The sequence below is a fragment of the Doryrhamphus excisus genome, linkage group LG21 (assembly GCF_037039965.1).
Source record: "Doryrhamphus excisus strain RoL-2023G ecotype Guam linkage group LG21, RoL_Dexc_Guam_v1.1, whole genome shotgun sequence".
Taxonomy (NCBI): Eukaryota; Metazoa; Chordata; class Actinopteri; order Syngnathiformes; family Syngnathidae; genus Doryrhamphus; species Doryrhamphus excisus.
Window position 1 is genome coordinate 8,497,256 of NC_136377.1, and position 26,824 is coordinate 8,524,079.

Below are 26,824 nucleotides of genomic sequence, written 5' to 3' on the forward strand. Positions count from 1 at the left end.
AGTGAGTATGGATTTATTTGATTTAATTTCAAGTACGCATTACTGTTTTAGTCTTAATTTATGTGATTAAAACCACATCAAAATGTGAACTATATTATGATGGTTTCGACTGACCCCCTCTTCTCATGCAATGGACTATTCGATGTTACTACGCATGTGCATGTTGATTACGGAAGAAGCAAGCGAAACAAACGTGTTTATATTTGTTTTGGAGAAATCTGATGCGGAGTTACCTCAGTGGAGTGGAGATGGTGAGAGGGGAAATTAGTTTTTTAATAAAAACTACGGGAGATAGACGGACAGATGCTCTTGGCAGAAGCACAGCTGAAGAAAGCAGACGTTTTGGGGATGAAGCTGGGAGTCATGCACGTGTGAGTATCAAAGTGGTAAATGTTACTTAATGTTCTTATCAATTACAGTAAACGCTTTGAAATTATGCACTTGTTAGGGTATTATCATATAAACACAAAGATAAAATTAAGGACTTTAATTTAGGAGACGAGACCCTCGTGAGGAAAAAGCGGTAGAAAATGAATGAATGAATGAATGAATGAATGAATAATTGCAATTTTAACAACTTGCAGTGGCACTCATGATAAACACCGGTGTGCGAGGCGCTCTTGAGCGACAGCAGGGTCGGCCAATCACATGCCAGCAAAGAATGGGCTTGAACCAATCGATGAGCTTTTGGGCGGTCTAAATGTAAGCAGTTTAACTTGAGGGGCCGTTTTTACGCTTGGTCCCATACAGGTATTGCTTGACAGGTCTCCTTTTAATAGTCTGCAGCATAACACCGTTTTTTGAACGGTAAAAACTACAGAGGAAACCTGACAAGGAAAAGAAAGACATGTTCGTCGAAAACAATTGCACAATTAATGTGTGAGTCAAGGGAAGAAATTAATATTTGGAGATTTATAAGAAGATGTACAAAAAAATGAGGGGCACGTGACAGTGTTGTTTCCATGGTAACACCTGCCGTATTGTGAACTACTTATTGTATGTTAGCATACGCACCATTGTGGAACAAATATAAACTAACAATGGGACTAATAACATCGTCCCCATCCACAATATATAAGCGCCTGCTTTTGTTTTGTCTCCCACGCTGGCAGTGCGAGGTGAGCTGAGGTTGGCTGTGTGGCTCGATACATTAATCATGCATGCCTGGCTTTTTTGGCCACTAGTTAGTTAGTTAGGAGACAGGAGGGAAGCTTGTTCTTCACACTGCTTCCATGGCTACCTCCGGGGAATGCACGCTCTGGACCACCCTGTGTGTGTGCTTCACAGCCCTGCACACAAGTGAGTACCTGCCAGGAATGATCTACTTTTCAAGTAATTAGCGTTCGTATTGAGTCACACGGAGTCTGACGCACTTCTAAAGTTTTATTGACAAGCTTAAGGCCAGTAGGAGTACTCAATGCCGTCAAAGAGCATACTGCTCTCCTCCTCGCTCTCTCGCCCACAACACATCCTCCTTATCCACCAATAACATTAACAGCCAGGTGCGTTCACGAACATCAGAATTTAGAACATCTGCATTACAACACCAATGGGTCGTTACATTACTTTGCTGGAGGTTATAGTAGCGCACAAGTCCATCATCGACAAGGCTGTTTCTACGATTATCTACGTATCTGTAAATAAGTGGAAATAGGTATTTGTTCCGGAACAGAATAGTACACTGTAAGTACAGCACAACCATAAATGTGTACAGTATATTTTTGATTCAAAGTAAACGTTTGTTGTCTGATATTGGTTTTGGCTCAGCTTCAGGGCTGTCAGCTTTAATTAACAACTCAAATGCGCGCGCACACACACGGCACAAAGCATAGATAAAGTGGGAGGGGGGGTGGCAGTGAGGGGGTTCATTATTTCAGGATCATGGAGGCACTGGAAATAAGGACGTGGATTAATGACAGGCAAATGGATTTGATGAAAATGATCATTTACTAACAAAATGACTTTCAAAGTTATACATGTCATGATATATACATATATCCAAATGCCACATTCTATTGTTATTGAAAGTATAAACAGTTAAACAGTGCACATCAAACGTGCACCGAGTTTATGCCAGGAGGTGGCTTTGACATACATATACATACATACATACATATACATACATACATACATACATACATACATACATACATTATAAATGCTATATATATATATATTAATTGAGCTCTACATGCTAACATACATACATGCATGAATTTATTGAGCTCTACGTACACACATGCTTGAATATACTATATATGTATATATATGTTTAAATATATATACACATACATTCATCGAACTCTACATTCATACATACATTCATTAAGCTATACAAAAATACATACATACATACATACATACATTAATTGAGCTGTTTAGTATGTGTGAGGTTTCTCTTGTTTTTTTTTTTTGACCAGAAAAGTGCATTAGAAGAAAGTTGAAAAAACAGAAAAAAATGACATACAAACCCCTTACGTTTTTCGTAAAAAATCCCCGCCCTCGAACATTGGCATTTTATGCTCTTTTTGGGTGCTTCTGGGGTCCCTGTTGAGTGTGTGAGATGTTTCCCCTGTTTTTTTTTTTACCAGAAAGTTGCATTTGAAGCAAGTTGAAAAAAACAACATTTTGACAAAACAGAATTTTGTCAACATTTTGTAAAAAATCACCGCCCTCAAACGTTGGCATTTTATGCCATTTTTGGATGTCTCTGGGGTCCCTGTTGAGCGTGTGTGAGGTTTCCTCTTTATTTTTGACCAGAAAAGTGCATTAGAAGCAAGTTGAAAAAACTGAAAAAAATGACATACGAACAAAGGGCGTGCATAATAATCGATACTAACCGATGCATTGATGCGCATGTGCGCATGTGCGCAATGCGAGTGCATCGGCACATTCAGTGGGTATGGATGCAATTGACGGGTGAAATCCAGATTCACCTCGGTGCGTTTGTTGGTATCGGTAAAATCCGATGCAAGCAGCGTTTTAGTAATGTTAAACCTCGCCCCATATGACGTTCCCCAGGCACATTGAATATTGAAGGCACAACTTCTAGTAAAACAGCATGGACGTTGGTGCGCCAGCAGCATCAAGGAAGTTTAAACGTTTAAATTCATACATGTACGTACATGTAGTTTTTATTTCCTTTGTTTCATCAACACAGGTGCCGTGATGGTGACCATGAGGGAGTCCGCCATCGAGGTGGTCCGAGGGGATTTTGTCGTCCTGCCCTGCTCCTTCTTCACCTCCAGTCCCCTCTCCAGACTCAACATCATCTGGACACTCGCCCCTTTCTCCAGTCCACAGGCCCCCATTCAGGTCTCCCCACCCCCCTTACCAATGAAGGCTTCCTCTTCTTAGTTTTCACACCCAAATCTCTGACCTTTCAGGTGATCGTGTATGACCATGGTCAGGTTATAGAGGACCCCTCTCTCATTGGCAGGGTGGCTTTCACAGGTATACAAATCATAAAAATATACAATATAAGTCATAATATGAATACATAGGAGTACCTGTGATGTATTCCATGTTAGGTCTCCCTTGGAGTGCAGACATCATCATGAATGACACACGTGTGTCTGATGCTGGGACTTATCGCTGCATGGTCAACAATCCTCCAGAGACGGCTGATGCTGGCATCGGGGAACTGGTCCTCAGTGTGCTGGGTAAATACTCTACACTGTCCATCATCATCATCATCATGATCACCAGGAACACTGTGGTGGTCTGCATGGCAATCAATGCAGCTGTGTGACGTGGATCCCCTCATTGTGATGACAGTGGCGCCCTCGCTGCCGGCATGCCACTGGGACGGAGACATGGACACGGGAGGGAGTGTGAGGTTGTCCTGCGCTGTGTCCGAGGGCATTCCGACGCCGGAGATCCGCTGGGATAAACTCAATCCTGAGGAGATTTCTCTTCCCATCAACATGGAGGGTTAGAGAACCTTGTGGTCTAAAAATGACCTAAAATACCTCAAGGAGACATGGGTCAAAGGTCATTTAGACAAGTTTTGCGTTGGTAATAAGCGTATTGGAAATCGTCCTTCCTCAGATGATCTGTCCGGCTGGGTCCAAATTGTCAACGTGTCCACGCAGACGTCTGGCCTGTATCGCTGCTCCGCTTCCAACCTCCTGGGAACAGAGAACTGCTACATCAACCTGTCCGTCTACAGCGGTGAGCGTCTTTTTTTTTTTTTTTTGTAACTCCTATCATCCTCCCGGTCTCCTTGCTTAACTCGCTGACTGTTCTTTTCATTTGACTGTTAGCAGTGGCAGGCAATTCCTCAGGGATCCTGCAGGGGGTGCTGTTGACGCTGTCCATGGCTCTGACGCTGCTGGCCCTGCTGGTGCTCATCCTGTGGCTTCATCACACCGGTCAGGACGGACGATGGAGGCCCTCCAAACAGGAGGAGGAGGAGGGGGATGAAGGTTATAATGAGATCCGCTACACTCCGTCACTGATAAAACGTTCCTTTGTTTGACCGAGTAGAAAGACGCCGTATTAAGGTTTTTGGTTTTAAATAAAAACTCTAAATGATTCACACAGTATTAGTGGCAATGGGTGAGTTACTCAACTACAGAGAATGCCAGGCATATATTAGGGGTAGTATGTATTTGAACAATGTATTGATTTTAAATAAGAAAAAGTACATAAAACATAAAAAAAACTTAATGAAATAAATGACTTACCACCGTTGAGGCGTTATTTTTGACAGCCCTAATATTTCCGGTCATATTTTACAATAAGGCATAGAAAATGAGGACGAGTTACTCATTCGTCCCTCATTACATGCTATTTATCTTTAGTTCCTTTCTTATTTCTAAATTGATTGAAATCTGCAGCACAGTTGGCATAATTTAGCATCTTTACGTCGGTTTGCTGACAGTTGACTAAAGACAAGAAAAAGGAATGAAATCAGCCACAGCAGCACATTTGCAAACAAAGACACAAAAACCTTTAATTTAAATAGAAGAAAGAAAGAAAAATCGCTTTAAAAAACTGTACAGAACATTGAACATTGACTTTAAAGTTCTTAAATAAAAGACCCCGCCCCTTCCAGACCCAGAACAAAAACAAAAGCGGGTGGTGGCATGGTGCAAAAACAAACAAACCAAAAAAAAAAAACAAAAAAACAAAAACCCCTGCACATTTCAAATGCAAAGCTTTTCTCCCCTTCGCTCACCTCAAACAGACCCTCCAACTTAGTGTTTTAAATGGAAAACAACCCAGGACTTCCAATCATAATAAAATAGATTTATATTTTAAATATATATGTATAATATGAAACATGCTGTACATAATTGCAAAGATGATGAAATCCCTTTTTAAGTTGATTTAAATTGACACTCTAACTTGCGCTTTGCTTCCTGCAGGCAAAGTAAACAAAAGAACGAACAGGAAGTTTGACTGGCGTCAGTTTCAGAAAGAACGACATGGGGGGGGTTTACTTGGGACTGAAGGGGGAGAGGCCACTTGGGATTTTAGGAGCCGTTTAAGAGAGAGAACGCAGGTCATCAAAACTCTATCTGGGATCCTAGCGGGGGGATGCAGGCCTCACAACTTGAGGTTTTGGACTGACAGTATAGTGGGGGCAGGATAATGTGGGCTGCTAAAGTTTCAGCGTTGAGGGGTGTGGTAGCAGGAGAATATGGGTCGTCAGTGTTGGGCTACTTGAGACGTTAGCTTGAAAATGCAGGATACCAGGAACTAAGTTCATTCATTCATTTTCTACCACTTTTCCTCACGAGGGTCGCGGGGGTTGCTGGAGCCTATCCCAGCTGTCTTCGGACGTGAGGCGGGGTACACCCTGGACTGGTCGCCAGCCAATCACAGGGCACATATAGACAAACAACCATTCACACTCACATTCATACCTATGGACAATTTGGAGTCGCCAATTAACCTAGCATGTTTTTGGAATGTGGGAGGAAACCGGAGTACCCGGAGAAAACCCACGCATGCACGGGGAGAACATGCAAACTCCACACAGAGATGGCCGAGGGTAGAATTGAACCCTGGTCTCCTAGCTGTGAGATCTACGCGCTAACCACTATACCGCCGTGCCGGAAGTAAGTTATTTGGGATTAATTTAAAAGGCGAATACAGGGGCCTTTACATTTTAGCCATGTGGGATTTTTGAGAGAGAATGCGGGCATAAATACAAAATTACTGACCTCCAGTGTTGCAGTTCCTTGGTGCTTTAATGGGAGAATGTGGGCCCACCACAGCTACCTGGGATTTAAGATCGGTTTTAGATGGAGAATATGGAACAACATTAAATTGAGAATGCGGACACTCTGTGTTCCATCTACTTGAGAGTTTAGAAGGATTTCTATGGGAGAACGTGGGCCTCCAAAATCCCACAAACACATTTTAAACAGATGTTAGTGGAAGTTCTGGCTATTTGGGATTTTAGAGGGAGAATGCGGGCCGTAAGGTTCCAACTTCCTGAGATTCTTAATGGGAAAATACATGCCCCCCCATCATTGATTAAGATTTAAGACGGCTTTTAGCTGGAGGGCCACCAATATTAAGGGGTTTTAGCAGGAGACTACGGACACTCAATGTTTGAGCTACTTACAATTTTAGAGGCATTTCCGCAAGAAATTCCACCTTCTTCTAATTTTATAAGGACTTTAGCAGGAAAATATGGGCTGTAATATTCTAGGTTCCAGAGATTTTTATCAGGACAATACGGGCCCCCCCATTGTTCTAGCTTTGGACTTGAGAAGGAGAAAGCCACTCTTATAGAGAACTTGCTTCCAATTCTTCAACCCCCCCCCCCCAAAAAAGCATCTTCAGAGTTGTGGGCGGGCCTTATTTGGGAGTACTGAGGTTTCAAAGCCTAATTGGTGAATTGGTACCTCCAGAACAAAAATAAGAGTGCACTCGTTAAGCAAACCAACCAACTTAGAAGTGACTTGAGTATTTCCAGTTGTGCACACGCACACACGAGGGAGCCCCTGGTGAGATGATGCCAACACGTATTGAAAAGGAGGGGTTGACAAAAACAAAGCGAACTATCACACACGAAAGAAATCCCACTATGACCAAAGTCCTCCAATAAATATTCCACGTTCCTTTTCAGTATTCCAACTAAAACGCTGGATTGAAGCAGTAGTAGTTAATAGTACAAGTCAGTTTGTTTGCTAGTTAGCATAGCGGGGGATGCAGCAGCAGTAGTAGTGAGGAGTGAGCAGAAAGCAGACCCCCTCGCCCCCCCACGTTGAATGTGATTGATATTCAAGTAAAAAAGAAAAAAGGAATAGAAAAAAATAATTTCTTCACTCCCAATTTGTCCCCGACTGGACTTGCTGCATCCATGGATACATTGTAAACAAGCACCACATGATGGTTGGGTGACATTTGCCTACTGAAAGAAAGGAGGGGGGGGGGGCTGAGTGGAGGAGATCTTCCAGTTTAGAAAAATAAACAATCCTCAGGCCCAAAAAAAAAGATCCCTTATAATTGCACTGGCCTTCCTGGCCTGTAAGCACACACACTCACTCACACACACAGACACACACTCACTCACACACACAGACACACACTCACTCACACACAGCGCCTCACAAGATCCTGGTGAAGATGACTTTGTGTCATGATTAGACGTGCAACATGCTTTCAGACTGGGGAGGAAAAGTGTAGTTTAGTAGGAGGATTGGAAAAAAATCCCTGTGTATTGGTTCTCCTTTGGATCTACAAGGTTTTATGGAATGAGTCCTGAAAATGGTGGTGGGGGGGGCGTCCAGTGTGTGGGGGAGTGGGGGTCAATCATCAGCGCAGGTGCTCAAGTAAAGGCAGCTCTGTGGATTCATCTGGCGGGGCAGGGGCATCTCCTGCACTCAGCAGGCAGGACTCCACCGTCCGAGTTGCTCCGAGTGGATCTTGTGTGGGGCTGGCTTCCTGTGGGGGGGCGGCTGGAGGCGGCTGCCAAAAGAATATGTGAAGCAAATATGAAGCAAAACAGCAAAGGCACTTGGGATTGTAGTAGGAGAATGTGGGCTAACAATGTTCCATCTATGTGGTATTTTAGCAGGAGAATGTGGGCTAACAATGTTCCATTTACATTTGATTTTGGTGGCATGTTAGTAGGAGAATGTGGGCTAACAATGTTCCATCTCTGTGGGATTTCAGTAGGAGAATGTGGGCTAACAATGTTCAATCTATGTGGGATTTTGGTAGGGGAATGTGGGCGAACAATGTTCCATCTATGTGGTATTTTAGCAGGAGAATGTGGGCTAACAATGTTCCATTTACATTTGATTTTGGTGGCATGTTAGTAGGGGAATGTGGGCTAACAATGTTCCATCTATGTGGTATTTTAGCAGGAGAATGTGGGCTAACAATGTTCAATGTATGTGGTATTTTAGCAGGAGAATGTGGGCTAACAATGTTCAATGTATGTGGTGTTTTAGCAGGAGAATGTGGGCTAACAATGTTCAATGTATGTGGTGTTTTAGCAGGAGAATGTGGACTAACAATGTTCAATGTATGTGGTGTTTTAGCGGCATGTTAGTAGGAGAATGTGGGCTAAAAATGTTCCATCTCTGTGGGATTTCAGTAGGAGAATGTGGGCTAACAATGTTCCATCTCTGTGGGATTTTGGTAGGGGAATGTGGGCTAACAATGTTCCATCTACATTGGTATTACAGTGGAATTTTAGCAGGAGAATGTGGGCCAACCATGTTCCATATGTGTGGGATTTCAATAGGAGGATGTGGGCTAACAATGTTCTAGCTACTCAAGATTTTAACAGGAGAACATGGGGTAGCTATGTTGTGGGCTAACAGTGTTGTAGCTACTTGGGATTTTAGCGGGAGACTGCGGGCTGCTATGTTCCACCTACATTGGAGTGTAGCTTCTAGCAAGTAGGATTTTAGTAGGAAAATGAATGAGGGATTTTTGCCGGAGAATGTCACCACCAATAGTTCAGCTCCATTGAATTTTAGATGACGAGAGTGCGTCAATGCGTGTTTGTGCTCATCACCTGTGTGCGTATAGCGTGGACGCTTCCTCCATCACCCTCCGTTGCTGCCGGCCCATTAAAGCCCTTCCTGCCAGAAAAACTCCACTTCCCAAAATGGCTCTCAAAGTGGAGAACGTTGCCCTGGGTGAGGCCAGCCCGCTGGCCTGCTCTGTGACCCGAGTTCTCCAGGAAGCTGGCAGCGCAGAAACGTTCAGGCACCGGCAGAGGGGGCGGGGCCACTGAGCCACTGAAGGAAAGCAAGGAGTTGGACAGTTGTTGACCCAGCAAGCCCTGGATGGAGGATGTATGCTGGAGGGATGACAGCAGCCCTGCTTCCATCCTGCCCTCTGATTGGCTGAGCAGAGCCAGTGGGAGTGGTTGGGGGTGGTGAGGCCAGTTCTGGGTTGGGCCAACTGGGTTGTCTGTACCTGAGAGGCAAAAAAAAAATAACACTTATGCCCTTTTTTGCATTAGTTTTAAAGGATACCAAAACCCATTTGTTTGGATACCAACCCTTGTTATGGGCTAGACACACTGCTGTCCACTAATAAAAACAATATAAAGTAACAATAATTTGAATAATTGCATGCATTTATTTAGTTTTACATTTTGATTTTATAGTATTTGTTTTCTAAACAGCAACATACCAAAGCCAGCTGAACTAAACTGTTGTGAAGCAGAGAGAGTAGAGAGCATACCCAAAGAGGGCTGCAGCGTGGTGATGTGTGGCTGGGGAAGGCTGGAGGCCGGCGTGCTCTGTGTGGTGTGGATGGCCGTGTTGGTATTGATGGATGTTGAGCCGCCGCCGCAGTCCGAGTCTTCAATGTTTCCTCCGCTGTTGCAACCGGCGCCACATCCTTTTTGCATCCTGCAGAGAGGCAAACTGTCACAGTTGTAACCCCTGGACATGAGAAGCCCATTTCCAAGACTTTGTACCTGTCCCAGCTGCTGATGAGCCAGTTGTAAATGTTGTGCGGGCTCACAGGCCCACCCCACACGGCACGCAGCTGACCATGACTCCCTGCGTAAGATGTGGTGAGGGGGGACACGTAGATGGGGTAGCCAATCGGCTGGTCACACGATGAGTTGATCATATTTCTCAGAGCCTGCTTTGCGTTCTGAATGCTGCCGCGCTCTGGGTTGCGGTTTCGCAGGAAGACCAGCTCCTGCTGTTGGCCCGCCCACAGCCCACGCACGCACTCTCTGTTGACCTGTGGAAAGAGCACATAGGAGGTCAGATTTGTTGCGACAGAGCCTGAGAATAAACAACCACTGAAAGATGGAGGAGGTGGTTACCTTGATGACCCGGAAGCTGAGGAACCTCTTGTTCAACATGATGATCTTGTACTCGTCGCTGCCATCGTCCATGATGTGACGCAGCGCCAGCAGCGAGGGCATGTTTGCTAGGATAGCGCTGCGCCAAACGGGGTCACCCTCGTGCGATATCAACATCTTCTCCTCATTGGCGGTGATGGCATCATACAGCACTGTGGGGTCCTCGTACTCATCCGGAGATGTAAAGTGGTCCTGAAGGAGGCCAGACAGGGGGCATTATTCTCAGTTGCGGGGGTTTGCCTCTTGTGAAGATATTTCCTGCCGGTCAGAGGAGTGATACCTGATGTAATTTGAGGGACATCCGTACTCCGGGTGCCACGACTCGATTCAACAGGTCCATATCTGCAAAGACCCACTCGTCCCGAGGAGACGTAATACGAAAGTCTCCCTTGAAAAGTGCGTGGAGGCCGTAAAGAAACGGCTCCAAGCTGAACAAAACAAAATAAGGTATAGACAAGAAACTCTTGCATGTTAGAAGCATAAAAAACCAAGTGTATACCAGCATGAGTTGGTGGTCTCACCTTGCAGACATGCTGTGGGAGGCAGTGCCCAGCGCTCTCCTTCCCAGAATACACAACCCAAAACACAAACTGACGAGTGGAGAATCTTTTTCACTTGTCACAGGCTGCAAGACAAAGGAAGTAGAGGTCTAAAACTATGCATTTCATTTGGCAGTACAAATATTGTGGTGTGAAGTCATACTGTTTGACGCCTGCTGTTGCAATACTGAATCCAGTCCACGTAAACCATGCAAAAAGAGGAGGGAGTGATGCCGGAAGCCCTGTGGTCGTAGTCCTCATCTATATTCAAATTGAAAGTGGGGTCGCTGTCGACATAGTTGGGCCCGAGACATGGCCGCAGTGCCTCCTGAATGGTCTCGTTGGCCAACCACTCCTCCAATTTGGGTGACCGGCTCACATAGTAAATGATGCTCTGTTCAACAAAGCAAATGTTTGCATGCATGAGGATTCTGTTATTTGCGGCATTATTTGAGGTTATGTTTCCTGGTAAACTTTATATAATGGATATCATGACTTGGCAACAACCAATTTCATTTCAATTCATGTAGAAATCAAAACAGGAAATCGACAAGTAAGGAATCAAGTCTGATGAGGACATACTTTTAACTGAAACAAAGCCAACACACGGAGTATTTGTACAAGCTTTTTTTCTTCAAAGGATTTTTCCTTGTGGCCAAAGTGGACATCTCACCTTGACGTAGTACGTGATGAGGATCTTGCGGAGGTCAAACACTTGTAACATGGAGGCGGCATTGTTGTCGCTGATGCTATAACCCTCCAACACGTACTTGGTGGCCGCCACCTCCCAAGCGAGCCAGCGCTGTCCGAAGGCGGCATTGAACGACAGCATATGAGGCAAATGACCGGGCTCGCAGCAGCAGCATCCCTCATCCTCTTCCACGCCCTCCGTAATGGCCTCTACCTCCCTCTGCTGACAGTAGGTTCCTGTGGGGAGGGGAAATTATGATATAGATGTAGCAAAAAGTTTATTTTGTAGTCCTCTGTATAGTAAGTTGTTGACACGGAAAAAATATTAGAAACACCTCAATATGATGGATTGGAAATCTAAATTTAAAATGCAGTCCAACCTTGGCTTCGGTACGCCCCAGTCCTTGTATGACCCAGTTTTCATTTTTGTGAAAATTATGTCTCCATTATAAAATTTTGCACCTAACATTCTAGTCCATTTGCCCTGTACTGTATACCAAACAAAGCTCTCTATGGTTTGCTGACTCACTGTCTACTATAACCACTCACTAAATATATATTTAGGTTACGATTTTTGCATGTTTGGAAGAGATTAGTTGGATTTACAATTACATTTAGTTTTTGTCTGAACTTTTAGACCAAATAAATAACAAAAACTGAGGTATCAAAATGTAAATGCATATTTTTTAAAGCAAAATAAAATAAAATTTCCAAAAATCCATATGTATACACTGGCCTCTCTTCTAAAAAAAAATGCAAAACTGAAGCTCATTAATAACTAACATGACATGGCCTGGTTTCTCTAAATAGTTGTGTTTGGATGAGAGCACTTCATAAATACAAGCGGTGCCAGAACATACTGCTTGGCAACGATTCAACTGGGTTGATTCCCGTGAGAGGTTCAGGGAAATCATTTATTTTTATAACTTATCTAGCTTTTCATAGCTATTCCTATTCCTTCAATTTGAGAACACACCTCTGAACTCCAGACCCCTGAGCTGGAAGGTAACCAGGCCGTTGCCGATCTCAATGATGTGCACCAGAGCGTTGAGGTAGTCGGAGGCAAGGATGAAGCAGTCGCCAGTGTTGTAGTTGCCCCAACGGCCGAGCAGCAGGTCTCCACACAGGCTGTGCTGCAGCGAGCGTGTCAGATGCTCGTAGAAGATGGAGTTCAGGTTGTTGTCATCGGCACCTTGGATGATAAGAAGGCACCAGAGAAACAGTTACACATCACAACAGCCATGTTAATGCATACAAGATGAGGGTAAATAAAAAAGCATACCTGGATTACGATCAAGCTGAGTGGCAAGTCTGGTGTTGGAGTGGTCAACTCGCTTGGTGCTGTTAGGAACATAGACTAGCATTAGCACAAATTGTGTGTTATCGCTGCATATGTAGAAAAAAATAAACATACTTGTAGTCCCGCTCCCAGAACTTAACAGGTCTGGTGTAAGAGGTGACAAACACAGCACTACCAAGGACAGGGTTGAGTGGGGTGGAAACAATGGCAGAAAAGATAGCCTGTACAAACAGCACAGCAGAATCTGCAGAGAAATTGAGTTAAGGGCATGTCATGATATAACAGAACAATCATCGAAGTGTATCACATAATTGTTAAAGGATACGTGGCACAGCAAAGGGCTGAGCGAAGGCATGGAAGGCTGAGCCCCATGTGATCTGCCAGGGAGCGATGTATGTCAAAACAAATCGTAATTTATATAGCAGGTCCCACATCTGAGAAGAGAAGTTGCATTATCGTCACTACACTACTCATGACAAAAAAATGTCTGACATGACCGACGATGTGTGTCCTGACCTTGCTGAAAAGAATAGACATGAAGTAGTAGTCAATCAGGAAGGTCTCTGAAAAGTGTGGGTAGTCGAAGTGGAAGAAGAGTGTGGTGAAGCACAGCGTGACGTACTGCTGTGACGGGGCACAGAAGGACGAGCGCAGCAACTTCATGCCAGCCACTGAGATGAAGAGTGCTCGGCTGCTGAAGGAGTCAAGAAAGACACTTCATGGGGTACAACACACACCATTTTCACATATCTTGCCCCTTTCATGGCTAAATAACTAATTAGTATGATGCTGTTCACATCTTTGGCCAACACAAACCACACATTTTTTTTTCAGAACAGTGGTGCGGAACTTTGTCGTGACTTACTAGATATCCAAGTCTTTATGGTTCTGGCCGACAGCGCGTGCCTCCGTCGTGAGGGAGTTGAGCACGACAGCCGGGTAGATGAAGTATTTCTCCACACACTGAAGCCATGCATATAGCTTCTCAAACCACATCAGCTGAGCAGCATCTGGTGACAAACAAAAATAACTTGTAAAATGTATGTTAAAAAAAACAATCCTAATGGTATTATAAAAAAATAACAAAAGTGACTAAATATTGTATATGCAATCCAATACCTGTATCAAAAAATATTAAAAACACCCCTCAGTAATAATGCAGTGCAGTTCTACAGCACAGCAAAGCCGATTATCAATAAAATAATGTTAAATGTTATAATGTTAAATGTTATAATGTTAAATAAACATTGTGATGCTATTTTAGACTTACAAATTTCAACTGGTCCAACACAGTAAGCTCTAGCATATCTGCTAAAAATGTGACGCTGTTCAACAGAAAAAAAAAAGATTATCAGAATGTGGTGCTGGCACACTGTGTGAAAATCCCTTAGAGATGATGGAGGTTAAATGCATTTCTCAGCAGCACTTCAACTTGAGACCTTGCTGGTTTTCATTTAATCCACAGTGATGCTTCCAGGGGGAGAAGCTGATAAAGCTCCTTATATTTTCCAGTGACTCGAGTGAGAGCGGATAACGAGAACAATGAGACACTCACCTCGGACCTCAAACTGACTGTACTCTTTGGACCGGAGCACAGGGTGAGCCAGGCAGAACCAAGGCAGCTGTTTGCGGAGCTGAGGCAAAAGATAGTGGGTAATGAAGCCGACAACTCCCGCAAGGATGTACAGGACAAAGCTGAGAGCAGGCTGTGGGGCAAGAGCACAAAAGAGGATAAGTGATCATTTGCAACAAAATACCTTTTGGAGAGAAAGTGTCCAAAGTCACACCCTAAACTAATACTAACTTGTAGTGCAATGAACACTGTGCTGGCACTGATGGCAAATGTGATCACGGCCATGAGGGGACACATGACAAGGTCTGAATGAAGAATCTCTTTCTACGTTTGAGAAGGAAAAGGGGTTTTAAAAATGTCAAAATATTTCAAAGAACAGGTGTGTCGGTTTTGATTTGTACCACAGAGTTACGCAGCTTCTCTGGCAGCGGGTCCTTGATCTCCACAGGGGGTTCTTCTGGTGTACGGTTCTCCAACTCGGGGAATAACTTGGACCGCACCAATGACCTGAATAAGAGAATTTAGGAATAAGGACAACTCACATGTGAGACAAGTCAAATTTTGTTAGCGGACAGTCACTACACTGCTGATAGGGATGTCATACAACTTAATATCAACAAATCTGAATATGCTATAGTGCGACTGCTGAGACGTATTTAAAATTGTTGAAAAAAGATATAATGTGGGCCCTTCAATTACCCCATGAAGCAATATACTGACCACAGGATGGTGGGATCGCTGCTTTGACGGCTCAGGTGGTAGGACAAGGCCAGCAGCAAGCCGCAAAAGACAGAGAACAGTACTGGCACATGGGCATCCCCCCACGGTGCCTTTGAGGCAAGAAAAACACACATGCAGCTTTAAACCATGAAGCTTCTTCAACCGCGGCAAAGTGCTGCACTTACAGTGATGGCACCCAGGCAAAATCCATACAGCAGAGCGGCCACCAGCACGCTGCGTATGAGGCTAAACAGAGATGAGAGGGGGCTGGTGGTAGCTGGGGAGAAAAAAGGAGAGCGAATCAATACAGTGCCAACAAGATGCAAGTATGCTTTTAATAACCAACTACACATGCCGCACGCGCTCTTACCCGTTCCACCAAAAACGTGCATGTCGATCTGTTCCAACAGACACATGACAAATGTATTGACCTGAGGCAGCAAGCCAAACAGGAAGATGACCGGGAAACACAAGGCCAACACTGTCAGGGTGATAAAAAGACAATATGTGATGCAAATCATGTAATAATAAAGTTAATTGGACATTTAATGCAAATGTGCAGATTTACCCAGGAGCATATCTCTGACACAGAGCAGGAAGTGTGCGGAGAAAAAGGTGACTCCATACAAGGAGACAGGTTGCAGGCTGCCTGAGCGGCCGGACAAGTCAAAGACCCAGATCAACACGCAGCACAAGCAGAAGTAAACAGGCCGACTGTACACGATGATCCAGTTATGACCCTGTTCACAATAAAGGGGTACAACTGATTGTTACATAAAGTTATTATAAAGCAAGATGCCTCAACACATGAGGGTGAGCATGGAACTCACGTGCATGGGAGAGGCTGCATCTGGTTGTACGCTCTGAAATAGAGAAGGAACGCTTAGAAGCTTTATACGTAAATGCCACATGGGTTGTGTACAAACTGCCTGCATGTGTGACATAGTTTATACCTTGAGTAAGGAGTACTGGCAGCTTGCAATGACCAGGCAGAACTGGAAAACCCAGATGTCCCTGAAAAAGCCCTGGAGAAGCAGTTGGAACCCCAGAAAGGCCACCAAACTGGCAAGTACCACAGCAAACACATTTTCTCCCACACGTCGGTTCCTGGCGACACAGTATAATAAGTTTCTATACATTAACAAATTACCAAAAACCAAGGTGTCAAATGTGCTAGCGTGTATGTGGTACTGGTCTGGCTTACCTGTCCAACAAGGCCAGAAGAGCTAATCTATCATAGCGAACCCTTAACCACTTCCCAGGCAATACCCAAAAACGATAGTACTGTTTGGGTTTAACCTTCTCTTCAATCATCAGTGTGTTCTCTTGGGACTCCTGCAGAGACTCGTGATCCAGGTCAAACTGCAGACATGTTGAGATGGATTTTAAAAAGGTGCAAACACTGAAGGATAAGTCCAACTAATGGCAAGAAAATGAGCGCTAACCTCAGGCATTTCCAGAGGCACCCTCCGCACCTGCATGCCCTGTAGGACCACTGGTCTGGGCTGCAGCATGGACAGGACAGGTGCTCCTTCCTGGACCTCTGTGGAGGTGAAGCTTGAGGACTGGGACTGCCTCTCCCTTTCCCTGCAAGCAAGCGCTTTAGCTTTCAGCAATGCTAATTTTCAAAGTAGGACAAATAAACTCAACTTACTGAACGGGATCCTCGTAACCTCCTCCAGCAGGTCCAAATGTGTAAGATCTCTTCACTCCTAATGCAGAAACATTTAATTCCATTTCCAGCTCTTGACCCTGCTTGAATTCTTAACAAGGTAGTGATCCTCTCTTCCTTTTTAAATGAGACATGAGAGCTGCATGGATCCTCTCATTTAACTCCTCATATAAAATTAGCAGAGCTACTTTTATTCGGAAACTGTTGCGCTTATTCCTTGACTACCAGACTCACCGCTCTCATCAAAAAAGTAGTGCACAGCACCCTCTGATGTGTCGTCAAAGGTGGAGGCCTCGTGGATACCGCTGCGGGGGAGCAGGAGTGATGAGGCAAATTGTAAGGCGGATGGAAGGGTGCGGGTCCGTGAATGGGAGGAGGTCCGAGCCCTTTGTAGGTCCTGGAGGCTAATAGAACCAGTTTAAAAAAGAAATAGGATGAGAAAATGATTAAATATTTGCAGCCTTCACACCTCTTAAGCACTCTTAAGCATCACTTGGCAATTATGTGTGCTATGATAAACACACACAAGCAACTTTTTAATTACTGGGGCTGACCTGGGAGGGGATCCCATGGTGGAGGGAGGTGGTGTTGGGTTGGTCCCAGCATTGTGTCGCCTGCGGATGGCCTGGGTCCTCTTGACACTGCTGACAGAGTCGTGCTTGCCTCCTTCCTCTGGTGCCAGGGCTGCAAAGGACCCAATTGTAACGTTCAGTAGCAGGCAAAACATTGGTGGCTTACACTGTGTTACAAAGGTGTGATGGAGATGAAGCTTTTGCCAGATCAAGGTTGACTGCTATATGGTGATTGGAAGTGTAATGCTTGGTGGAAAATACGGGTGCAACAAGACGACAAAAACTGACCACCTTTATGCATCTGGGGTGTAATATAAGTGATCAATTAAGTGTTTAAACCAGACTTATTCACCACCGACTTCTTCTTATGCTTTTCTGGAATAGTTATTCTTCTCACCCCTTGAGAGTTTCAAAACACACAATGAGTTTGCTTGTATTAAACTGCTTGTTAACTGCCAATATTTGTAATTTTAGATGCAGTTAAACTGTAATCCAAGACTCGTTATTTTACTGATATCGGCCCAATAGCCAATATCAATAATGCATCGTGACACCCCTAGTGGAAACAAGTCTTATACATTTTTTATCTTTATTCGACAACATGAGGCAAAACATAAGTTACATCAGCTTACCTCCTCCTACTGCCCCCTCCTCAGTCAATTCCCCTGCTCGCCAACCCATCTGGTTGCCAGTCCAAGAGCCACCAAGAGAATCCAGGCGATGATGATGAGGTCCTGGGAAGCTGTCCATGTGAATGGTGCGAGCCTCCAAGTCAGACTTGGACATAGTGAGAGTGTGAGGTGCAGGGGTGGACGTGGAAGGCATGGTATGTAGATTAGAAAGCGGAGCTGTTGCATTGTTTTGACTTGAACCTGCTCCGTCCATACTGAGCACCCTCGCGTGAGTCTTAGCGCTGGCCGTACTCGATGAGCGCTGAGCAGCATGGGAATGTGAGGGGCCACCAGGTTCTGCTAAATCCTTCTCAATTGGAGTGGGTGGTAAAGCGGCTGCGGCGAGTGGTAATGCAGCGCCGGCATTAGCGAGTTCTGGGGAGTAGCAGGAGGTAGAGGAGCTGGAGTCGTCTTCATCTGAGCTGTAGCGGCGCTGAGAGCCCAGACTGGATGCGGCGCTCATGTCGCTACCATCATCCTCATCGCTGGAATCCTCAAAGAGACTTTCACTGTAAGCCTTAGCGCCAAGCCGGTTGCGCACGGGGATGTAATCTCTATGTTGTCTATGATTGTGGTGACGCCTGTAAGAAGCGCAGTCAAAACTACTACTTCCTGCCCCGGCTCGCCTTCGAGGAGCTTTCCGTCGGCCTGGCCTGTGGCCCACACTGCTGCCACTGGCCCGCAGTAGCTTTAAGTCTTTGGGTCGCACAACCTGCTGAGCAGATTGATCCGACAGCAGGAAGGGGGTTGAGGATATGGGCAAAGCGGGCTCGGAGCTCACTGAACCCAGGGCCAGCCCTGAGGGCACAGAAGTAGCTTGCCTTGGTGGAGGTAGGGGAGGCACAGGGGCGGTTCTGTCTAAATCACAAACATCTGAGTGACCGCTACTCGAAGGGGAAGAGTTGTGGAAAATGGGGGCTTGTGCAATGTCAGAAGGTGCAGGTGGTAAATCGTCTCCTTCAACAAGTGTCCTGTCGAGAGCCTGGCTGGGGGAGAGATCTTTGGAAGGGGAGCGCAGCAGCACACTGTCAGACAGGTTATCTGTGTCACTGCCATCCTGTCCTGCTGAGACTTCTGCAGCCTTGGGGATATTATCCCCCGCCGCAAGCGCCGACATCTGTCCATCTGAAAGTTTGGGTTGGCTGAATGATGGACTTTCAAGCTGAGTGGAGTCTGTCTTTTCACTGCGATAGCTGCTTACTGTGCTCAGCGTCTCACGGTCAGTGGTGGCTCCACCTCCACTGAAGCAGCTGTCTGTGGATCCAGCAGCTAGTGCCACCCCACTACGGCATCCCGGGTGCTCAGTCCCAGGCACAAAGACCACTGGATCAAGGCCCAAACCCAAAAGATTTTCACTCAGCTCCTCACTTAAGCTACTCTTTATAAGAGGGCTAAGGGGGGTCTCCCCAAGGCTCTCAGACTCAGCAGAGGGGGCAAGTGGAGAATAAGCTAACCCATTGTCCTTGGGGATCTTTTGAGGCGCCTCCACCTCCTGCAATGGCTCTTTCTCGCCTCCGTCTTCTTGACTGGAAGGTGAAGGGGGTACAGACAGATATTCTCCTGGTTCTCCAAATCCGGAGGCCATTCCGGAGAGTCCCATGAGACCTGGGAAGTTACCTCCCAGAGCAGCAGCAATGCAGGAATGGACCATGCTGGGAGCTCCTGACAGAGATGCATGAGTTATATATAAAATTATACTGCATTAAACACTAATCCAACACCCAGTCATGGTGCTGGTAGGCACAATGAGGACAAACTGGGACTATACAGGCATGAGCTGACTTACTGATGGTGTCCTGAGAACTCTGCCGCAGCATCTCCCGATGAGCCGAGGTAACAATTACATTATTGCTTCCCTGTTCCCGCAATAACTCTTTGATATCTAAAGTCAGCAAACATGGTTTAACTACACGGCATACATAAATAATTGAGGTATCAATGGAAGGATAAAAACACCGACCCTTTGTTCCCCCTGTATCCTCAAGCTGTGGTAAGAACTCCTAGACAATAAAAAACAAAAAAGATGAATCAAAGATGAGGTCAAAAGGCTTGGTCATCAGCTTTGGAGGATGTCCCTCACCGACACCTGGTTGAGTCCAAACAGCGAGTGCTGAGAGCTGCATCGCACTGGAGGTGTTGAGTTGACCTTCCTAAACACAGTCATCTCCACACCAGCATGGATATCCCTGTGAGGAAGACACAAATTAAAAGTTGATCATTTTTGACAAAACTGGAATTAGCGTTATGTACACTAATTAACACTAATTCCACTTTAGAAAAAGCACAAGGTCCTCACCTGGGTTGATTCCCATCATGGGCGCCCGAGCCTTCATCCCCCTCTTCTGTCCTTGGAGCATCGGCGGTGAGCGAGGCCTGCTTCTTCTCGATAATCTCCCCAAGGTCAAACATGGCGTGAAGACGGTAGTTGACCACTTTGATGGCGGTGAAAAAGATGGCCACTGCGGCAGAGTACAAGCCTGCTACCACCAAGCTGGCGGGGAGAGCCTGTGGGGGAGTGAAAGAACATTAGGAGAAACTATTTCACAAACATATCATGAAAACTAAAATCTGTGTTAAACGGAAACCATTGAGGTTTTACAGACTAGTGTTGATTCTCACAGCAACGTATGACACTTCCCAATGTAAGACGGTGACCTACGCTGTGGGTTTCTACCTGATTCTCTGTAATGCAAATTCTCTAATCATCAAATTGTGATGAGGCACATTTGTTGTTTTTAAGTTTTACTATATCATGGTTAACTTCTTTGTACACTTGTATGACAATTAAGAATGTTAAATTGTTGTCTGTACATTTAGTGGCTTTATGATGGTCGGGTCGCAATTTTACCCTGGAACAGTCATTCAATTTCCTTTATTATTATTATTATTATTAATAATAATTTCCCATCATTTTACAGTGTCCAGACATTAGACCTTGGTGAAAAAACACTCACCATGTACAGCAGAAAGGGGAAGGCCAGCAGAAATATCCACAGGTAGAGATGGAAGCAGTTGGAGAAGGTGCTCTGATGAGGGTCCACATACCACCCTCCAGTGAGAGAGGCCCACACGCCCTGTCGCAATATCTGAAGCGCTTGGGAGCCCATCTCTCCGCCTTCAGGGGGAACCCACAGCTGAAATAGTCGCTCCAACACTGTCGCCGACAAAACTGTGGAGTTGGAGCCACAGTGTCTTCAGTCTATGATGGCACTTCCATTGGGGATGGCAGATCAAGCAGGACTGTCTCATAGAGGACAACAGTTCTGTGTCTCGGGTGTGTGTACACTTCAGTAAAGGTCAGGAGTCTTTGCACATCCTGGCACTGGTGTGTGCTCCCCCCCTGCACAAACGATGCCACGCTCCAGCTTAATCCTTGATGGGTAATCAGGTGAGAGACTTTGCGGCACATTGGCAACCCTTAGAGTGTGTGAGAAAACACTCATCTGTAGGAGAGATTAAAACTCACGTTAAGAGATTTCTATCTATTTTGGCAGCACAGAGTTAGATATAAAAATTAATTTTGTTGTTTATTTTTGGGAACACTTTAAATAAGTTTGACCAAAGTTTCCAATCAGTAGACTGTATATAAACATATAAAAAAAGTAATATGTATGAGGTCTTAATGCTAGACTGTGGGTTTTCTGCAAGCTCCCTTTTCTATTAAGGGAAATATACATAATAAAATAGAAGACCAATATGTAAGCAACATCTCTCAGTGCAGTACCAGCCCACTGCAAATTCAATTAATATACAATAACATTAACTAAGCTTTCCCATGTTAAATGATGCTGCCACATGATACAAAGTAGTATATGTTTCACGGCCGATTATGGTGTTCTCTCAACTAGATGACATTTTCCAACAAGCATTAGCAGGCTAACAAACAATTTGGCCTAGCTTGTGATACATGATTATGATCGGGAAAACCTGCAGCAGATCGAAACACACTCTCGGTGTGTGTGTGTAGACATAATCATTAGTGGCGGTAAAACGCAGCACAAGCGCTGACATTGTGTGTTAACATTAGATGATATAAAAAGGTAAGTAGATGGTAGGCTAATGCTAGGCCTGCCTGCTGTAGCTGCTCGCTGTCAAGCTCGTGTGCTGGGTAAACACCAAGTAAAAACATGATCGCCACATAAACGCTTAGTTGTTAGAGTTAGATAAGAACCGTACTGGGTAATTGTACTCACACTTTGATCCAAGCACAGCGATCAATTAGCTTTAGCCGTCCAGCTTGCCTCATATCCTTCTTCCGCATCCAGTCCTTGCAAAATCTCAGAGCTTTCCTTCCCAGGATGCTAGCAAGCAGTAGGCGATGGCCAAAAGATGTAGCCCGACTTGCCCCCACTGACGAGGGGCTAAATTGTCATTTCCCGAGGGTCTTCTTTGACATTTCAGACGGACAGAAGTGCTTCTTTAACGGGGACCTCGTCTCATGGTGAGCAACTTTGGTAAGAATGTGTTTGACAATGTTTCCAAAAGCAGTGCTAACTGTGGAAGCTAATGCTACTAGCCAACAACTAGTTGGCTCACACATGCGCGCGCACGCACACACGCTCAAGTGAGTAATCTGCGAAGTATTTCCGTGGTGTTGATTGGACGCACGAGATGACGTCACTGGGCGGGGCTTCACGCCTTGCATTTAAAATGCACCACAAGTTGATTTGAGAGCGTTGGACTGTATCTAAATTCTGTACATGGGATGTTGTTTTTTTAAAAAAACAATATGGTTACTGATGTGACTCCTTCCTTGTTGCTAACATAAACAAAATATAATTTAAAATCTGTACAGTATTAATTACATTTAATTTACATTACATTTATTTTTTTATTTAACAATACATGTATTACTTTAGATTTAACCACAATTGTTTTTGACTTATTTTTAATTTAACTATCCAACTTTTACAATTAAATTAAATTTAACAATTTAGAATTTTTTTTGTGTTTTATTTAATTTCACCATATGTTTCATAAGGGGCTGCCGTTTAATATTTCCCCCCTCCTATATTGCTATAACCAGAATTTAATTGACATAATGAAAATACAATGTATTATAACAATATGCTGCTCTGCCTCCTTCCCCTCCAGTGTAGAGTTGTCAGTTGAGGTAGCTCAGGCATCTCATCCTGATGCGTCCTGGATGCCTCCCTATGAGGTGCTCCGGGCATGCCCAGCCGGAGGAGGCCCCGGGGCAGACTTGGAACATGCTGGAGGGATTGTGTCTCACAGCTTGCCTGGTAAGAAAATGGATGGCTGGATGGTAACAATGTTTAATTATTATGTTTTATTTAATGCAATTTAACAATATGTTTATTAATATGGCTGGAGTTTAATAATCTGCCTCACCCATGTTGCTAAGCTACACCATTGCAATCCAGAAAAAATGCCAAAAAATACACCCTTTCACTGTTACAAAATATAGGGAACATGCTGGATCTGCACCAGGTAGCTTGGGGGCAAGGCAAGGCATGTTTATTTATTTATAGAGCACCATTTGTACGCAAGGTAATTCAAAGTGTTTTATAGGGTGGGAAAATAGTTGTTCTATGGTCTTTGACCTTTGACCACGATCATATATTTGTATTTACTGGGACAGGCTTCAGCATAAGGGGTATAGAAAATGGAAGGATGGATATACTGCATTACTGTGATGTGGAAGAAACAAATGGTTTGCATAAACAAAATATCCTACTCTTTTTTTTTTTTTACAACACCCACCCCTACGGTATTATCTGTGTTATTGTTTTTTTGCACAAATGGTGCTGTTATTCAACGCTTTCTACTTAAATTTACTTACAAAATTTGAGCAAAGATTGGAAGTAAAATTGCCATGGTGCAAAATGACTTTACAGGGCCATGGGTGAGATTTTAAATAAGACAAACAAACAATCCATCAGAGTTCCATGCTTGCCTTTGCTAAAAAAAAATAATAAACAGTTTAGAAAACAAGCTCATTTTTGGAGCTAATAAGATGGCTCTTCATCCTACAGTTCTTTGTTTTTTTCAGCAGGGGGTAGTCCAACAACACCAAAGCCATCACTGCTGCTGAACACAAAGATGAACACCACCCCTCACAGGAGGTGAAACTCATATAGCAGGCTTCCATATAAGAATGACAGAAGACAGGATGAATTAATTATTACTCTACTTTTGACGGTTTAGATGTTTTTCTCATTCAGTGTGTCATGTAGATGTGTCAGATTTCTACATCATATCTAGGATTCATAGATCCAACAGACATTATTGTATGATATGTACTTTGTTACATGTAGAATGTAGCCATCATATATTATGCAATATATTTTTGATTATGCATCCATCTATCCATTTTCAATCACACTTATCCTCCCCAGGATCACAGGGGTATGCTGGAGCCTATCCCAGCTGTTTTAAGATGATAATATATTAATAATATATTATTTAAATATGCATGTTTCCATCTATTTTCTGTTTTGTGCTTGCATTAGGGACAACAAAAAACTCTACTACAGCATTTCAATCGTATAATAAATATTGGACATCACAGCATTAACCAGGCAGACTGAGGCGTCGCCTGAAGCAGAGGGGAGGAGGAGGAGGAGGAGGAAAAGAGCGAGAGAGGATGATGATGAAACTCAAGTGTAAGAGACATTTGTGAAAGATATCATGACCTGCAACTCGTGTGAAATGCTGTTCTTCTGTGTTTAACGCCTTGCTGCCAAACTGTGAGGACGCTGGAAGATGACTAGTGGGAATTCATTGAATGGATTTATCCTGCTTGTAGAGAGAGTGGAACCTTTTAGCACGCATGATGTACTATGTAGTTGTCACATGATTTATGCTTTAATTAAAACCATAATTGCTTCAGATATTCCACTCCTAAATCATATGTTTTAGTTCTTTGAAGGGCTATGCATTCATTAATGCATCCCAATTTCATTCATTTATCATTATTACACAAGTTATTGCTTAGTCTACTGCTATATCCTGTATACATTATTCAATGTTTCCGTATTTCTTCATTCATTCATTTTCTACCGCTTATCCTCACGAGGGTCGCGGGGAGTGCTGGAGCCTATCCCTAGCTGTCTTGGGGCGAGAGGCGGGGTACACCCTGGACTGGTCGCGAGCCAATCACAGGGCACATATAGACAAACAACCATTCACACTCACATTCATACCTATGGACAATTTGGAGTCAAGTAACCTAGCATGTTTTTGGAATGTGGGAGGAAACTGGAGTACCCGGAGAAAACCGACGCATGCACGGGGAGAACATGCAAACTCCACACAGAGATGGCCGAGGGTGGAATCAAACTCGGGTCTCCTAGCTGTGTGTGCTAACCACTCAACCGCCGTGCAGCCCATGTTTGATATAAATAACTTATAAGACAATAACATTACCATCAATGACATCCAAGAAGCAGCACACGTAACACAAGTGTGTACAAAGTATATCATCAAGTGTATTTTTTTTGTATCTTTATGCACGTTCTGTACACATATTGAGACCCATTTCACATGAACACTATACAATAGCAATGAGTGAGGAATGGAGTATCTTCAGAGCACAGAGCAGCTCACGTCGAATGGCACTTTTCATAAAAAAGTAACAGGTAACCACAGAGCATGAATAATAAGTCAGTGTAGACAGAACCCAACAGAGGAGATGGCTTTATATTATTCGATCCATTGAGTAACAGATTCAGCACATATAAAATGCACAATGCAATAAAACAAAACCCCCCCAAAAAATCTGTTTGTCCCATCCTTGTGTTTTCTCAGCTTAATCGAAGCCATGAATAATGCAGGGACATGAGATGTTTGCAGCTATCAGAGGAGAGTGTGCTTTTTGTCTGAGTCAAAGGCAATCTAAGATGGAACGTGTTAGGAGGAGCAGTGACAAGGTACATCGAAATATCAGAGAAATATCAATACAGTTCACACATTTCATTATTTATCTCATGTAATAGTCTTGAAGTCACTGATAGAAAAGAAAACAATACATGTTTGGCTGCTTTACAAGGAATATCTATGTCTCCACGATATGTTTACATTTCCTGTGTGCTTTTGGATCATCTCTTGACAGTTTTTTTAAGGAAGGTGGAGAGTGAGCTGGCTTCACTGTCACTTTCCGATAAGCCAGGATGGGAAAATGTTCTCCCACGCAGCCCCGAATTTGTGGGCCACATCGTTTTATGAAAGCTGTGAGGGAACGGGGGTGGGGGGAAGCATCTCGGATGCTGATTCTTCTCCATACCTTTGCATCCGCGACTCCTCTCGAGTGTGTTAGGCTCTATATATACATACAAGCAATGTTTACAGAGATATACCTGCCACATTTACCCCTAATTGGAATGAAACGCGACATCGACCACACACAAATAAATGGTTTCCATCCGTCGTAGTGTAAGGCTCACCAGCCAGAGTGCATGTTCACTTCCTTTTTTAAAAAAAATCCTCTATTTTTCATCCAAGTATCATCTCTTGCGGACAGAGGCAGGGCAGGCTGGGGAGGGCTTTAGACACACATTATGCAACATGGAGGCTGAAGATGTCTGATGATGTCTTTTTTAATAAAAGGCTTCCCTTTTTTGGAGTCTGGTCACAAATGCAGTGTCCTTTGCTCTTCTACGACAGAAAGTCAGCAACTGTGACTGTTCTGCTTCATGTACAGTGGATATAGAAAGTGAACACCCTCCTGTTATAATACCAGGTTTCTTTCAAGTAGAAAAAGTGAGTGAGTTTACTAAGCGAGGGAGTTTAGTGACATGTTTTTTGCTTATTGTGTCATCATAT

The 26,824-nt window shown here is 44.1% G+C and overlaps 2 protein-coding genes and 1 long non-coding RNA gene across 5 annotated transcripts; 2 read left to right on the forward strand and 1 right to left on the reverse strand.

The window, feature by feature from the left end:
- Nucleotides 1–142: 142 nt before the first annotated feature.
- On the forward strand, nt 143–4,510 carry LOC131138488 (immunoglobulin superfamily member 11). Of its 2 annotated transcripts, none has more exons than XM_058087443.2 (7): nt 143–371; nt 3,161–3,315; nt 3,387–3,453; nt 3,531–3,662; nt 3,778–3,933; nt 4,051–4,173; nt 4,266–4,510. In XM_058087443.2, the coding sequence occupies exons 2-7, from the start codon at nt 3,169–3,171 to the stop codon at nt 4,478–4,480; spliced, it is 840 nt and encodes a 279-aa protein (XP_057943426.2). In that variant the 5' UTR covers nt 143–371; nt 3,161–3,168; the 3' UTR covers nt 4,481–4,510. The 2 variants fall into 2 exon arrangements, with proteins under 2 accessions (XP_057943426.2, XP_057943424.2); XM_058087441.2 differs by lacking the exon at nt 143–371 and adding an exon at nt 1,069–1,299.
- A 417-nt stretch (nt 4,511–4,927) lies between these two features.
- Nucleotides 4,928–22,576, reverse strand: LOC131138484 (pecanex-like protein 3). Of its 2 annotated transcripts, none has more exons than XM_078787854.1 (36): nt 22,234–22,576; nt 20,995–21,483; nt 20,337–20,545; nt 20,121–20,226; nt 20,001–20,040; nt 19,827–19,922; nt 18,002–19,702; nt 17,352–17,481; nt 17,032–17,201; nt 16,780–16,837; nt 16,571–16,712; nt 16,330–16,487; nt 16,079–16,232; nt 15,956–15,988; nt 15,694–15,865; nt 15,496–15,606; nt 15,311–15,402; nt 15,126–15,235; nt 14,807–14,912; nt 14,637–14,729; nt 14,388–14,538; nt 13,698–13,842; nt 13,349–13,523; nt 13,158–13,266; nt 12,947–13,076; nt 12,815–12,873; nt 12,509–12,724; nt 11,516–11,769; nt 11,006–11,236; nt 10,825–10,928; nt 10,584–10,731; nt 10,265–10,495; nt 9,905–10,179; nt 9,667–9,836; nt 8,990–9,396; nt 4,928–7,929 (listed from the first exon to the last, which is right to left on the reverse strand). In XM_078787854.1, the coding sequence occupies exons 2-36, from the start codon at nt 21,145–21,147 to the stop codon at nt 7,777–7,779; spliced, it is 6,792 nt and encodes a 2,263-aa protein (XP_078643980.1). In that variant the 5' UTR covers nt 21,148–21,483; nt 22,234–22,576; the 3' UTR covers nt 4,928–7,776. The 2 variants fall into 2 exon arrangements, with proteins under 2 accessions (XP_078643980.1, XP_057943415.2); XM_058087432.2 differs by having other exon boundaries at nt 13,349–13,526.
- Nucleotides 22,455–25,765, forward strand: LOC131138489 (uncharacterized). The gene is made up of 3 exons (XR_013625224.1): nt 22,455–22,481; nt 23,135–23,283; nt 24,514–25,765. It is a non-coding gene; the product is annotated as an uncharacterized LOC131138489 (long non-coding RNA).
- The last annotated feature ends 1,059 nt before the right edge of the window (nt 25,766–26,824 follow it).

Bases quoted from the DNA above. Each gene is read 5' to 3' on its own strand.
- LOC131138488 (XM_058087441.2), top strand. From the start codon at position 1,233: ATGGCTACCTCCGGGGAATGCACGCTCTGGACCACCCTGTGTGTGTGC. The intron at 1,300-3,160 runs GTGAGTACCTGC...TCATCAACACAG, and splicing joins CTTCACAGCCCTGCACACAA to GTGCCGTGATGGTGACCATG. The intron at 3,663-3,777 runs GTAAATACTCTA...TTGTGATGACAG, and splicing joins ACTGGTCCTCAGTGTGCTGG to TGGCGCCCTCGCTGCCGGCA.
- LOC131138484 (XM_058087432.2), bottom strand. From the start codon at position 21,147: ATGGGCTCCCAAGCGCTTCAGATATTGCGACAGGGCGTGTGGGCCTCT. The intron at 16,488-16,570 runs GTTAGCGCTCAT...ACATGTCTGCAG, and splicing joins TGCCTCTGGAAATGCCTGAG to TTTGACCTGGATCACGAGTC. The intron at 7,930-8,989 runs GTGATGAGCACA...TTCTTTTGGCAG, and splicing joins TCCACGCTATACGCACACAG to CCGCCTCCAGCCGCCCCCCC.